The following is a 15,226-nucleotide window of genomic DNA, read 5'->3' as shown; positions in this document are numbered from 1 at the left end:
ATATATAAAATTAAAAACAAAGAGCATAAAATGTTAGGACTTGGACTCTAATATTGTATTATTAAATATAAATTTTAATTTATATTGTAATAAAACTGAATATAAAATCACAAAAGTTTGTTGTCACTTGTATGCAACTTTATGAAAAGTGCTGTTCAGCGCGAAATTTAAAAAAAAAAAAAAGCTGGCGCTTTGTAAATTTTGTGGTGGCAGGCAAATATATGTACTTTAACAGCGTTTATTAGCGTAACATATGTTATACAGTGCAACTAAAGCAAGATCTCTTATTTATTCATTTTATTTTATATGTGTTAGATTTATGGCCATTAATTATTTGCAAATATTATAAATATAAATTTATTCATTTTCAGATGTGTTGTCTGAAATGAGCTATTCTAGAGGCGTTGCTTTTAACATTCTCTGCTTAACATTAACATTACAGTGCTCACTTCGGTCTTATAAAACACGAATTTAATTTTTCTTATTGGCATCCTGCTCCCATTATTTCTGGCCGCACTTGTCGGTCTCTGGTCTAAAGACGAACATTTGAGTCGAACTCATACACAATTGAGGGGCGAACCATTGAGTCGAACTCCAACCATGTTGCTGCACTGCTCGCATGATAACCGTACTCTCGCGGCTTGTTTCTCACTCGCACTTACAAAAATGTTTAATTTCTATTAAAAAGTGAAACAGGCTGGACGTGTGTCGCGCATTCGAGCAATATTTTTTTTTATATTGAAATATAAACAAGCTATAAAGTGAGCGAATAATAATACTTTTGCGTGTTTGTTAATAAAAGTGCATTGCTTTAATTAATACGAGTGACGCTGTTTACAAAACCAAACGCATTGCATTTTGGGTGTGTATGCATTTGTTTTTGTATTCGGCAACGGGTCGATTGATGCTGCTGCATATATTTACAAATTAGTGCTTTTATTTGATTTGATAATTTAAAACAAAAGTCGTGATTGCGTTGTTTGATTTATAAGCCGTGCTCTTGAGTGTCGTTGCGGGCGCGTTTTATTTACAAACACAAAATACGCAAAAGAAAAAAAAGAAAAGAAGAGACGCCTCTCAAAACAACATTGTTGTTATTGTTTTTGTTGTTGTTATTTTTCGTGTGCAGCTTGAAGACAGTGTAAGCCTTGATTTTGTTAGCAAAATATAAGCAAAAATTAAGAAAAACAGACAGTGGGGTGACAAGTGCTAAACTTTTAGGGGTTGCAAAATAATAAAAAGAAAAAAAAAAAAAAACAAATTCAGGTGCGAGAGCAAACGGAGCGCAGCAGCAGCAAAACTCCTTATTCTTGACTCTCTCTCTCTCTCACACTCAGAGCGTCTGGTTGTGTGTGTGTGTGTTTATTGTTGCTGTTGCGCGTGCCATGCGTGACCTCGGCACAAAAATGGCCGAGCTTAAATTTGAGGCTCCATTGGCGAAATTCGAGGAGACGGACGAGTGGGGCGGCTGCGATTTCATTTCGAATCAAAATGCGCTCAATCGCAATAATCTCAAGGATGGCGCCAATGCCAAGCAACAGCAGCAGGATAAGCTGCGACTGCTTGAGGACGCAGTGCGTGATGCACACATGAGTAAAAATGGCAGCAGCGGCGCCGGCGCCGGCGGTGCAACAACAACCGGCGGCGTTGGCGATGGCGGCGACTTGAGTCCCAATTGCAATACGCATAATCTAACGGAGCTGGGACTGAGCGATGTTGCCGCTGGTGGCGATAATCAGGATAAGCGCACTAACGCCGACAATGTGGACAACTTTACGGAAACATTTGGCGGCAGTCTCGAGGATTTGGTCAACACATTCGATGAAAAGATAACCAAATGCTTTGGCAACTATGAGGAAAATGTCGAGGAGCTGGCGCCAGTTCAGGTGCGCAGTCAGGAGGAGATAATGAACGAATGCCAGTAAGTAATACAAATGATTAGTTTGCCTTTTTATTATTTACAATTATATAAAATGCATAAAGTTTGAGCGCATGCGTTAGTCATGCGCGCTCTCGCTCTCTCTACTACGCTCTCTCGCTCTCTTGCTATTGGCGTAACATTGGCGTAACATCCAACCCCTGGCGCCATAGCACGACGTAATCCTGACTGAAGCTATAGCTGGATTTTCTTTTTTTTTTTTTTTGAGCACAAGCGGGGGCTGTTTATTGTTGGATCGATAAATTGGCTGAGCCGCTGTCTAAAGCGCAATATTAACTTTGACTTTGCTTGCAACATTGCAACAGCAACAATCACAACAACAACAACAAGTTGAAACCCTTGACCAACGCACTTGTTAAAAGTTCACTTCACCCTTCAATGTTGATAAACAATTGCCCTATTTTCATATAGAGAGGGAAGTCGTAATCAAAGCAAATTGAATGCGTAAAAATTGTAAAGCAACAACAATAACAATAACTAGAGCTGATAGCACTTGTGAGTGCATTTGCCTGCGTCAAACAGGAAGCTCCAACAACAGAGAGAGCGAGAGAGAGTGAGCGCCAGAGTGTGAGATTTGCTGTGTAAATAAATTTATTATTGTTTTTGTTATTGTCTGACATACATATTGCTGACATCAGCCAATAAATTTGATAATCGCGTGTGCAGCTTTTTTGGTTCATGCACAGACAGTCTTCACTGTATATATGTGTAAACAATTACTAATAATTATCTATGTTTGTATGTGTGCAAAAACAAATTAGACATACTATCTAAAACTGTTTTCACATTTATGCAAACTCAACTTCACTTCACTTCAACTCAAATGCAAATTTGCTTTTTTTTCAATTTTCGAAAAATATTAATTATAGTATGCACGCTCACTGGCAGCAGATTTACACTATTATTCATAAGTTTATGCATATTGAAAGCTTTGTTCATTTTGTAGCTTTATTTTTAGAAAAATGTATAAATAAGTTGGAGAAATTTTGATAGCAGCTTAAATATTGTTTTTATATATTCATTGAAAGATCTCTTTCAAAAGTGAACTTAATGCAGTTCATCGTGAACTATTTTGGTTCATTCGTTCAGCGCCCAAGGTTCATAGCTCAAAATTCAATCAGTAAACAAATTACCTAAAATCTCATTCATAACCCGATTAAAAAAGAATACTTTATTATATATGTTTAATTTATTTAAATAATATATGTATCTCTATGAATTGTCGATCTGTATTATTTTAATTATCTTTATTTTTCTCAGCGTGAACTTATTTGAGAGCTTTGTGAACCATTTTTGACTTAAAGTTCATAACTCAAAATACAACAATAAGTCAGTAAATAAATTACTTAACTCTTATATCTTATTCATAGCCTAAATCATTATTTAGTTCATTTACTTTGAGCTATGAACTAGTTTGATCATAGTTGATTTATTAAAATGAACTTCTCAATTTGAAAACAACATTTTATTATTCAAGCAGCTATTAGTTTGCTTTGGTACACTTACTTTTGTTATGCACTGTATATTGTTGTTGCTGCATCTTCTCTTTGTCTTCTTCTATTCTGCTCTGTTGCTGTTGCAGCCTACATATAACTGTAATTGCAAATGTCAGCGCTTTTTATGCCTGAGCCGGGCTTTGTTCTTTGCTTAACGCTCATTCTTCTTCTTCGCGTTTTCTGCTTTTTGTGCTGAGCCAGCTAAGCGTTAAATACTTTCGTCTGAATGCGTTCTCTTTGTTCTACCCAACCCTCACCCCCCTCCCCTCCTAACAACCTTGGTTTTAATGAAGTTTCACCAACTATTAAAGGTCGCAACTATATAATTAAAGATTTAGCGTTTATTATAGCAATACTAATTCAATAAAAGCTGTGAAATTCTTTTCTAAGTTTGATATATTTTCAAAAAATTGCTAAGCAATTTAAAATTCTAATTTATCAGCTATGCTAGTAATTTTTCTAAAAGGCTTAATAAATAAATTCGATTATTCAAAATATTTTATAAAATTTATTTCTCTATTTTCATGACAAATTTGATTGAAATCTTTAGCCCAAATCTAAGGTTAACGCTTTATTTCAGAGCTATAGCTTATTGTTAGATATTCGAATTCGTATGCCGAATTTATAATGTACATATATATATTATTATAATTATATGTTAATTGTAGCTGCTTGCAACTTCTTTTTGGGCTTGTATTAAAGCAAAAAAAAAGGAATAGAAATTCTACAAATTTTGAAATTGCATTAATTCAGTGCAGTCTTCCATTTTGCTTGGGATTATGTATAAAATAATTGCAAAAATAATTTATTATTTTTTTTCTTTAACAACAATAGAAGACGGGCCACCCTAGCCGTTTGTTTGACATTTTCTATGTGTAGAAATCCTCATGTGGCATGCATTTGTGCCAGTTAACCATATGTTTGCCGCATGCAACCCTCAGACCATCACCCGTCCCTGACTAACTGCCCTGTGGTAACAACAGTTAGCTTTTGTGCACTGCAGTCGCCGCTTATGGTCAAAAGCAAACCGCTAAAACCGCTTTCCGGTTTCTGTTATTTGTTTGTTAGTTGTTTATTTATTTTTTCACTTAAGCGCCATTTGCATGGCACACGCAATAGCTGAGCTCCCCCCCCCTGGTCGTTTCATTCTTAAATTGACCACATGCTTCAACTTCGCGTTGACATAACTTTGACTTTTATTTTCTTTACAATTTGCTTTTGCTTTTTGTTCTATTGAAATTGCATTTTCAATTTCCATTGCCTGTCGTTTTTCTTCTTTATAATTGTCAATTAACGATCTCTTGTCAGCTCAATCTGCTTGCCAGACGACCCAATTTCCAGCTAAGTTCAATGTCCTGTTTACAAATCCTGACCAGCCAGCCAAGAGCGATGTTAAAAACCAGTTTATGCCACAAATGTGCGTGGCAATAAATTAATTACAAGCTTGCAACACATTGCAGCAAGCAGCTGCTTTGAGATTTTCTTATGTAATTCTAAGCTAAGGCAATCGCTTTACGGTTTGTAAAAATATTTATTAAGCAATTCTAAATATTTATATTTAATTAATTAGTTAATAGTGCGAAAAGAATGAAATGATTAATTTTTTGTTCTTAGCCAAAGCTATTTGCTAGCCTCGTATTAGGGTTCATTAAGTTCAATTAGGTCTGTGTGTGTGTTTGTGTGTTATCGATACTATCGATAGTACATTTAATATTCAAGCTTTTCATCAACAATGCCCAGCTGCACTTAATTTAATAATAGACGACGCTAGCAAATTGCAGTTGGGTCACATAACAGTATTAGGCATGGGTCGGCGAGTTTGATGGCTTCACTAAGTGGGTGGGTGGGTTGGTTGGTTGGTTTGTAGCCTGCAGGAAGTCGCTGTTGACATATCCTGCAAGCTTAAATGCAGTTATATCAAGCGAACAGACAACAACAATATAGAGGACATATAATAAAATTGTAGACGAGGGTTGTTTGCGGCAATAGAGACGCCAATTTACCCCAAAAGCAGTTAAGGGTCGTATGAGTCATGCATATAAGAGAGAGAGAGAGAGAGCGCTGTAAAAGCCGCTTGTTGTTGTTATTGGGGTTGCTTGAAAGTCATTTCCTGTCCAGGCAACAACAACAACAACAAGAGCAGCAGCAAGTTAAAGGACAATAACCTTTTTGCATTCAAAAAGTTGAAAGCTAATTGCACTTGCCTAACCCCAAAAATATGCAAATATATATACTAACTGCAAAATTTGCCAATATATATATATCTACTATATATATATATGTGTGTGTATGACTAACGAACTCAGCTTCGCACACCCAAATTGACGTTGAAATGTTTACGAACGCGCATTACATCATCAGCAGCAGCAACAACAACAACAACAATAGTCTACAAATATTAAAAAGAAGCAGCAGAGCAAGGGGGAGAGGCGGCAGTCAGTCAAGGACAAAGCCAAGCTGCTGGCAGCATCTAACACTTTTTTCTATTGCCAAAGCAAACTTAGAAATAAAAATAAACTTAAAGCGCAAAGTTGGCAGCAATTGGAAAATGAAATTTGCTTGCATTAAACGCTTTGATTAAAAAAATGTATATATAAATTTTATATAATTTTTATAATATTAAAATAAAAGATTGCGCTCTAAGCTTTTCTAGTTGCAATAAATTATTAAAATTTTAGAATATTGCTAAATTATAAATAAACATAACAAATAAGCAGTCTGCATAAATTTAATTCATTTTGTAGCTAAGAATGCGCATGTTGTTAATTAATTTTTTAAAATGCAAACATTATTTATTTGAGCTGTTTTGCTGTATTTAAAGCTTTAAATTAAGAATTGAAGTTTTTGAAATTTAGTTTAAATGTTATAAAAATTTAAATGCAAAGATTAAGCTTTGTTCTGTTTGTTTTTATTTTATTTATTATTTATATTTAATTAATAAGTTCTGCTCTTTAATAAAATAGTTGCAACTATTTAAAAAATGTCTGTTTAACTGACATAAGCAGCTGCAAAAATAAATGATTGACATTGTTTTATCAATTAAAATATACAATATATATAAATCGATTGACTTCTGTGTGTGTGGCACTAACTGGGGCATGCCACATGGCAAGGACTAAGCAATGGGCTAGAGCTATTAAATAAATTGATTTTGCAAATAGATTGAAAACAGCGCATAGAAACTTTTGTTTGTCTTTTTTTATTTGTTAACTGTTTTCAACTTAAGCTAATGATCATTAAGCTGCGCTTAAGTCTCGCTACGTTACAATGATTGCTGTTGTTTAGTTTTTTTTTTTGCTTCGCCCTCTTGCTTTCTACGCTTGTGTGTTTTGGCCACATTTATGGGCCACATAACTGACAGTCAGTTGGCAGTTATGGGAAGCCATAGCACATGCCGCTCTGCCGCTCACTCCAATAGCCCACATATAATGAAGCCACATCTATTAAGCATAAATAATTATAAATAGCCTTGACTGCCACCCCCACCTCAAGCCCCAGCCCCATTTAGTTGCTTCAGCTAACAAAACCAGGCGACTAACCACAACAACTTTGATTTATCTTGTCAATGCTTGTGTCCTCATTTATCTATCTCTATATATATTTATATATATATTCAACGATGCCAACGCAAAGTGTGCAGCACTAAATTTAGAATGCTTTTGTAGTTTTACTTTTTGTTTTTTCTATTTTTTAGTTGCAGCGCTCTGGCTTATAAATATTTATGCCTGCGCATAATTTAATGCAATTATGCAGTGAATGTTACTTTCACACACAGAGAGCAGCCATGGCAAGCATAAACAATTATTAATATCAAACTATAAAAAATTATATATTTCATACTTTTTGTCTTTTCCATTTTCGTTGCAAATTTCGTGGCTTTTCTCTTTTGCCAGCAGCGCTTTTCCTCCCAAATCAAAATAATTAATTAAATATGCAAAAGACGTGTGAACAAACAAATGCTAAACAACAACAACAATAACAACATTAATAATAATTGTGTCGTCAAGCAGGAAAAAAATAAAACTTTAAGTTTTAGCAAAATTAAATGAAATGAAAAGCAGATTACGAAATAAATTAAAATTAAAAAATGTCAAGTTAATAGCAATAATAATAATATAAAAAAATTAATTTATTGAATTCATAATAATAATAAATCAATTATTAAATGTGTTAGTTTAGCGAAAAAAGTGCAAAGAAATTATTTATTGAAGTAAACATATAAATAAATTATACAAAAAGTTAAATTAAATAAAATAATATCAAATCAATTATTAAATGTCAGTTAAGAAAAGTTTGAATCAACAATTAGCTTAATTAAATAAAATATTTAACAAAATGAATTCAATTGCTTAACTGATATTGCTTTTCGTTAGATTTTTACATATTTTAAAAAGAGTTATATGGCTAAGCTTTTCGCTCAGTGCATTTGTTAGCTATTTATAGCTTATAACAGCTCGCGCAACAACAGAAATTCAAAAGAAATTCTTTATTAGTATTGAAATTAAAAAATAAAAAATGCAAAAAAAATAAAATTAAATTAAAAACATAACAATAACAAGCAAAACAATTTAACTAAATTAATAGTATTAAAACAAAAATATAACACAATTAATAGTAAAATATAAGCATAGAAAAAACGCTAAAAACATTAGTTATTACTAATTACAAATTATTAATTACAGTACGCTAGCGCTTTTTACTTTTTATTTTGTATATTGTATTTTTTGTTGTTGTTATTTATGCAAACGCTTGTTATCTCTTTGGGTGCCATCGCGCAATTGTTAAGCGCATTAGAAAGTTGTTTGTGCGTTTGTCTGCGCCGCAGCCAGGAAAACATTTCCAAATGCCAATTCAGAGTCGGTCGAGGCAGCAAAGTAAAAATTCCAAATAAATATATATAATAAGCATAATAGAGAAACCAAACTACTGACCAAGCAATGAACAATTATAATAACAAAAAACAAAAAACAAAAAAAGCGTCAACGTTGCGTGGGCAGCGCGTGTTGGCGTTGGCTTTGACGTTGACGTTGATGTTGTGGCATTCATCATATAGCTGAGCCAGAGAGAGAGAGACAGACAATTAGCTATATAGCGACTGATTCATCAGTTTGGGGCACAAATTGATTGCGTTATCTCTAAGCGCAGCAATTAAAATTCATTAAGTTGAATACATTTCATATGGAAATATATGCGCAGCTCGTTTTTGCCGCATGTGGCAAAAGTGAGCTCATGCCGCTAATTGTTGTCAAACTGTGCAACGCGGTCAGGGCTGGGGCGATAAAAGAGTTCACAGTTCAAACTGCTGCTGCTGCTGCTGCTTCTTCTTCTTCAACTGATAAGTTGGCTATAGCCCAAAGCTGCTGCAGCAATAAACAACAACAAAAGCATTTGAATTGTTCGTCTTTTGTTATTATTATTATAGCAGGCGGCGCTCGTTTTTATTGGAATTTTGTGCTCTCCCTCTCTCTTTCGCTCTTTCTGCTTAATTGCCCAGCATCTCGTTGATGGAAATTTCAATTTGTGCGCTGCAGCAATTTGTATTAAAATTCTCAGCGCTGCTGCTTCTTTTTTTTTTTGTCGAGCGTCATAATTAATGATATCATAGCTGACAAGCTTTGTAAGTTATTCTAGGCATATATTTATATATTTCTTTTTGTGTTTATGACAAAGCGGAAATGCGTCTTTCCCTCATATGCATAAATGGCCTTAACTTCCGTGCTAGAAACCTTTTTCTTTTGTATTTTAGCCAGCTTAAGCTTAATGGCCTTTTGGCCTGCTAATGATTTTGGCTACAAATATGTTTTTAGCGACAATTTTATTGACTTGACTGTCAAATGCTTCAACTGCAGTTATATGAAATGAATTTAATAAGGCGTAGCAAATATTTAGCAACAAGCAATTTTATTTTTTTAAGCAGTAATACTTAAACAACGCATTACATATAAAAAAAAAATGTTGCAATGATTTTAATTTTTATAAATATTTTATGCACTTTTGAATTTGAATTTATAAATAATAATATAATAATAAGCATATACAATAAGAATTAAAAAAATTTGCAACTAAATTATTTTTAGCTAAATTTATTTTTAATAATAAATAGTAATTTTTTTCTGTCATTGTTTAAGCTAAAAGTTGTGGTGAAATTAATTTGAAAAAAATATAAAACAAGAAACTAATTGAAATTTTTGTGTTGCAAAATTAATTAATGTATATATTTTTTAATGCATAATGTCTAAATGCAATGGTAAACATTTATTTAAGCTGAAAATCTTTGCATATTCATTCATAGCTATTTGTTTATAAGCCACTATTATTGCTAAAGATTAGCAAAGGCCCCGCAACGTGTCGCACCAAAAGTGTTGCCCACAAAGCAGCAGCAATTTATACATATTTATTGCTATATATATATAATCAATATACACATGTGTGCAGCTGTAAAGCGCTATAAATTAAATGTATTGGTACGGCCTCGACTTCTATATAAACATGCCGCACAGCCCATGCAGCATTTACAGTGTGCATATAAAAATATAACGTATACGCATAGTATATTATGTACATATATTTATTTATATACATTTACCTGACGCATGCGACTGTCGAGTGTCGCGCAAAACAAACTGAAAGAAACAACAAGACTAAACGTTTTTTTAAAAACGCATGTTTCGCACATGTTTGTGTTGAAAACTGTTTTCAATACTTCAGCTGGCTTAGCAAAGAATTTAAGTTTAAAGTTAAAAGCATTAGCAGCGTTAAGCAAAACTAACAAACAATTTGTAAGCAGCTTAACAATTTAATTGTAGTGGTGCCTAAACTAAAAGACCTATTGTGCATTTCTACAGAGTCTCCGAAATTTGCATAAATCATGCGCCACGGCATTTGCTGTCTGCTGTTAAATCGTTCAAGTGCAAAATGTTCATCTCAATCAACATCATCATCATCTGCTTGATCATCATATGCAGGCAATTATCACCCACAAACAAAAATCTAGAGCGCGCATAATTAGCGAAAACAACAACAAATTGTTGTAATATAAGCCCACAAACAGCGCAAATGCAAGAAATAAAGGCAATTAAATGAATTGGCATTGATCATGAAACTTGATAGCAAAGAAAACTAAACAATCAAATGAACGAAAAACAAAAAATAAAAAAAATAAATAAATTTACATGCGAGAGCGCAGACAAACTGTCTCGAGAGCCACAGTGTAAAAACTAATTGGAAAAACTATTGCGAAAAAAAAAACAAATAGACAACAATGCACTGCAAGAAAATATGTAACAGAATAAAAAATTTTAAAACAATTTTTAGATACACTTTGACTTTGGTAGCGCTAAAAAGAAAAGTTGAAAGACTAACTGTAATTTATTTCGGTTTTTTTCTCGATTGGCTGAGGAGTAGGAAAAGAAAAAATGCTGCAAAACTATAAACAAATTGCTTTGAAATTAGGAGCAACAAATTTGGTTGCTTTAGCTATTGTAGTGTCCGAGTTATTGTTGCTCATACAGACGAACATAACTATAGCAACGTCTGTGCTCTTGCTATGCTTCTTCTACTATAAACAAAAATAACTGCAACTTTTGTAATTTCAAATTTAGTTGTTTGTCGCTTAAAGTTTCTTGCAGTGTAGTTTGGGCAGCATGCCAATGGCAATTTGAGACACTGACTTTGTGCTTCAAAATCTAAATCAACTGACGAATGAGTTTGCGCCTCTGTCTTTGAGTCGACTGCAGAAAAAAAATAGAAAAGTCTGCTCTGCGCTGCAATCTTAAATAATTGCCACTAATTTGCATATTTGCCGCTCATCTTATAAGGCGACTTGTCTAATGAGGCATTTTGTAGCTGTGTGTGTGTGCCTCCTACTGCGTTTGCCACATGCAACGCAGGGGAGGGTGGAGGCTTCCATTTGCTGCTATTCGCTTAAGTGGTCAGCAAGCACATTTCGCGGCAGTTTATTGTGCCACTTTGCCAGCCTGGCATACCCTATGAAAATTCAAATGGCAGAGCGAGCAGCTTGCAACTAAGAAGTAGTTGTGCGACTAATGCATATATTAGGCATTAAATATATATGCTAACTATGGCTTGTCTTTGCACTTTAAATTAAAAAAAATGTTGCAATATATCAACAAATTAGTTTTAATATTTATTAAAAATATACAAAGCACAGTAGATTACAATTTTTGTCTTTTAATTTAAGTTATTGCTAATAAAAAATAAATACATTAAAAAATTATTGAAAACCAGTTGCTATTAAAAAGCTTACAATTTAATTAATAAGTGCGTATTATAATTAATAAAGATTAAAATATGAAATATAAAAATTGCAACTATTAAATTTTAAGTAATTTATTAGCTCACTTAACTAAAAGTTTCAGTTTCTTTTTTTATTGCAACTTAAAGCGTATTTGTTAGTCGAGTTTGCCCGAACCACATTTAAACATGCCCCTATTCATTGCTATTTTGTTGTTGCTGTTGTTGTTATTTCTGTTTTTACACACAAAACTCGCATAACGAGTGGCACTTGCTGCTGCTGCTGATTGTTGCTGTTCTCCTTTTTGAGGGGGTGCTGCTTTGATGGGGCCAGTGGGTGGCTAAAGGGGCTGGTGCTGGGTGGCACATAAAACATTTGCCGAGAAATTCTTGTTGCATGTGCAGGCCATAAATACTTATATAGCTAATGGTGTAAAATATTTTCACAAAAAAACAAAAACTGAAACTAACACAAAATTTTGACTTATTTGGCTGTCAGACAGTTTGTCAGAACGAGCGTTGGCATGTTGTATATTAATATTTGTGAATTTTCTTTTGCAGAATGTGGTGGACCATAACCGGAAACTTTGGCAACATACTGCCCATCGATTGGTCCAAGTCGTACACACGTCAGATGCACATGCCGACACTGAATCTGGGACAGAATCGTTCAAAGCAGCAGCAGCTGAATGGGCAAACGCCTGGCGATGAGTTTAACGATTTGACCAGCGAGGATGAGGCGGTGGCCAATGATTTGGATATGCATGCATTGATATTGAACGATATGCATGCCGATGGCGATGTCGAGGAGCCCATTAAAACGGTGGAGGAGGTGATCAAAGAGATCGATGACATTATGGATGAGGCGGCAACGCCACTGGAGGAGCCAGAGACATGCGATTCGGAGGCGATTGAGAAGGCGCGCGAAGTGCTGGGCGCTCCGCTCTATGCTGAGAGTAAGTGACAATCTGGTCAAATATATATTCGCATAAATATTTAATTGATGATTGTTTCTTTAGAGCTGCAATACTTGAGCAGCGCTCAGCTAAACGAACTGCACATGAATATGGAAATGCTTATACAGGAGCTGAGCGAGACGCTCATCAATGAGCTGGCGCTGCGCGATGAGCTCGAATATGAAAAGGAGCTAAAGAATTCATTCATTTCACTGCTGCTGGCCGTGCAGAACAAGCGTCGTCAGTATCATGTGGAGAAGAAGCGCGGCAAGTTTCAAGGTAAATCCAAATTAAATACCAAAAGTAGCTCCTTTGGCTTAATGCAGCTTTCGATGCACACAGGTCCAGAGCCTAAGTACTTGACCACAGTCATACCGTATCATCTGGAGAATGGCACACCCAACAATCAATCGCTGCAGGTTTTGATCAAAAGTAAGTAATGCATTCCCCTTTTGCTATAACAAATGCTAAACTCTTGTTGTTTTTTTTTTTTTTGCTTTGCAGTACTCAAAGCTATAAATGAGGATAGTCCAACAGTGCCGGCGCTATTAACGGATTATATATTAAAGGTGCTCTGTCCTACATAAGCGACTTGTGCATCTATATAGTAATTAACGCAAACATGAAAAACTAGTTGATGATTAACTAAGCTGCAAAAACTACCAACAAACATTACATTACTACGCTCTATCTCTTTGTCTGTGTTTATACGAGTATATACATTATATATGTACTTTATGATTAGTTTTTAATTTTATCTAGTTGTACTAATCGCGAAACAGCTTCAAATACAGCATTCGATTTAATGTATGAAAATATAGCAACAAGTAAAAGAAAACAAACTGCTTTTATGTCGAGTAACTGCGTAACTGTTAACGTTAAAGTATGTAAAAACAACAACAGATATATATATTTGTAACGTTTAACTATTGCTGTCTGGATTTGTAACTAGAGCACGCATTTTCCAAAACGTAATACTCAAGCTATTTGAAATACTTATTAACAGCAAAACACAAACACACACGCATATATAATTAATATATAAACAAACATATGTATGTAACATAATGGCATAGTCAATGTTGTTTAAAACGCAGTCATCAGCAGCAGCTTCATAAATAATTAAATAAATGTATGTGTTAGCTCTATAAATAAGAATTTAGAAATTTACAAAACATTTACTTGCCATGCAACAAAACAAAACAAATTAAGCAAAACTATCGATTTAAGCTACAGATTGTATATTTTCGCAGCTTCAAGTTTCAAAGTAATTGAAGTCTCTATGTAAATGTAATTTAAGTTTCATCTTTTTGTTGCAAGTTGTGTGTCTTACATATTTTTTTGCGCTATATGCTCACAGCATCAGGTTTACATATTAATATGCTTGCAATTTGTTAAAAATTTCTTTTTTTTTAATTTCTATTTATACGCATAGGCTTTATTATGTTATATTTTATGCTTATTTGTAAATGTTTTCTTTTAGCTCAAGGCCATAAAATGCTTTTGTTCTTGTTTATTTTTTTTTTCTTTTTATATTTGTTCAAATCGAATTAAAACTTGTGCATACTTTTAATTTAGCATACAAAACGCTGTGTTATTTACTTTTACCAAACATGCAACATTATTAAATACAATTATATATACAATTATATATTAAAATAATACCATACATAAATAAATACATAGTTAAAAGCAAAAATATAAAGAGTTCAGTGAGGCTCACATTGCTATTTATTTATTTATGCCACAAATGAATATACCACTTACATTTAATGCACTTAAGCGCGCATTTTACAGTCCAACAACAACAAAATTAATAACATTAATATCATCTCTCACATTTCATACAAAGAACAAATCTATAATAAATATTTGTTAACTTCGGGCAACCGAAGCTTGCTTAATCTGCAATATACATATATATTCCATGAAAACAAATACTTGATGCAACTTTATCAAGTGTCGACTTGCGCTATTTGGAAAAGTTATTATAAATGTATTTAATGCAAATCTTAGGTACCTTTCATAACAAAATTCACACAACAAACAAAATACATATATGAAAAAGACATTAATAAGCCATATAAGCTGCATAAAAATATATAGTAACGAAACAAATATAAAATGATTGCGCTTTATAATCAATTGTAATTGAAAACAAATATATATACACACACATATAGTATTTACTAAAATGCAAATTCAAATAGCAAAAGTGCGTAATTTTTTTAAGCTCTCAGCGAAAACTAAAACGAGTGTATTTGTAAATTAATCGAAAATGTCCATATTTAAGTCAAAGGTATGGAAGTTATATTTATTTGATAAATTAGTAAAAGGCAAACAATAAAATGCATTATACATATATACATACTTATAAGTATATGTACACTTGCAATGCAATGCTCTATATACAAAAAAGGAATAACTTTTAAATTGCTTGAATAAAACAAACAAAACAATCCAAAAAAGAACTAGCATTTTTGAATTCAAATTGAGCGCGCACTACAATGTAGCCACATCAGCAGAGTCGATAGTACTACAGATTATGTTAACCTAACAGCCAATTATAGCGTACGATACTT

At 33.5% G+C, this 15,226-nt stretch overlaps 1 protein-coding gene across 1 annotated transcript; it reads left to right on the top strand.

Moving 5' to 3' along the window:
* Nucleotides 1–1,303: 1,303 nt before the first annotated feature.
* LOC108606841 (fasciculation and elongation protein zeta-2) lies at nt 1,304–14,054 on the top strand. Its single transcript, XM_017997332.1, has 5 exons — nt 1,304–1,921; nt 12,250–12,644; nt 12,708–12,923; nt 12,987–13,076; nt 13,149–14,054. The coding sequence occupies exons 1-5, from the start codon at nt 1,386–1,388 to the stop codon at nt 13,229–13,231; spliced, it is 1,320 nt and encodes a 439-aa protein (XP_017852821.1). The 5' UTR covers nt 1,304–1,385; the 3' UTR covers nt 13,232–14,054.
* The last annotated feature ends 1,172 nt before the right edge of the window (nt 14,055–15,226 follow it).

Source organism: Drosophila busckii, chromosome X (genome assembly GCF_011750605.1).
Source record: "Drosophila busckii strain San Diego stock center, stock number 13000-0081.31 chromosome X, ASM1175060v1, whole genome shotgun sequence".
Taxonomy (NCBI): domain Eukaryota; kingdom Metazoa; phylum Arthropoda; class Insecta; order Diptera; family Drosophilidae; genus Drosophila; species Drosophila busckii.
The sequence above is the reverse complement of the archived record's forward strand: the minus strand, read 5'-3'. Positions and strand labels throughout refer to the sequence as shown.

Coding starts and splice junctions, on each gene's coding strand:
- LOC108606841 (XM_017997332.1), top strand. CDS start 1,386: ATGCGTGACCTCGGCACAAAAATGGCCGAGCTTAAATTTGAGGCTCCA. Junction 12,645..12,707: donor CGCTCCGCTCTATGCTGAGA/GTAAGTGACAAT, acceptor TTGTTTCTTTAG/AGCTGCAATACTTGAGCAGC. Junction 12,924..12,986: donor GAAGCGCGGCAAGTTTCAAG/GTAAATCCAAAT, acceptor CGATGCACACAG/GTCCAGAGCCTAAGTACTTG.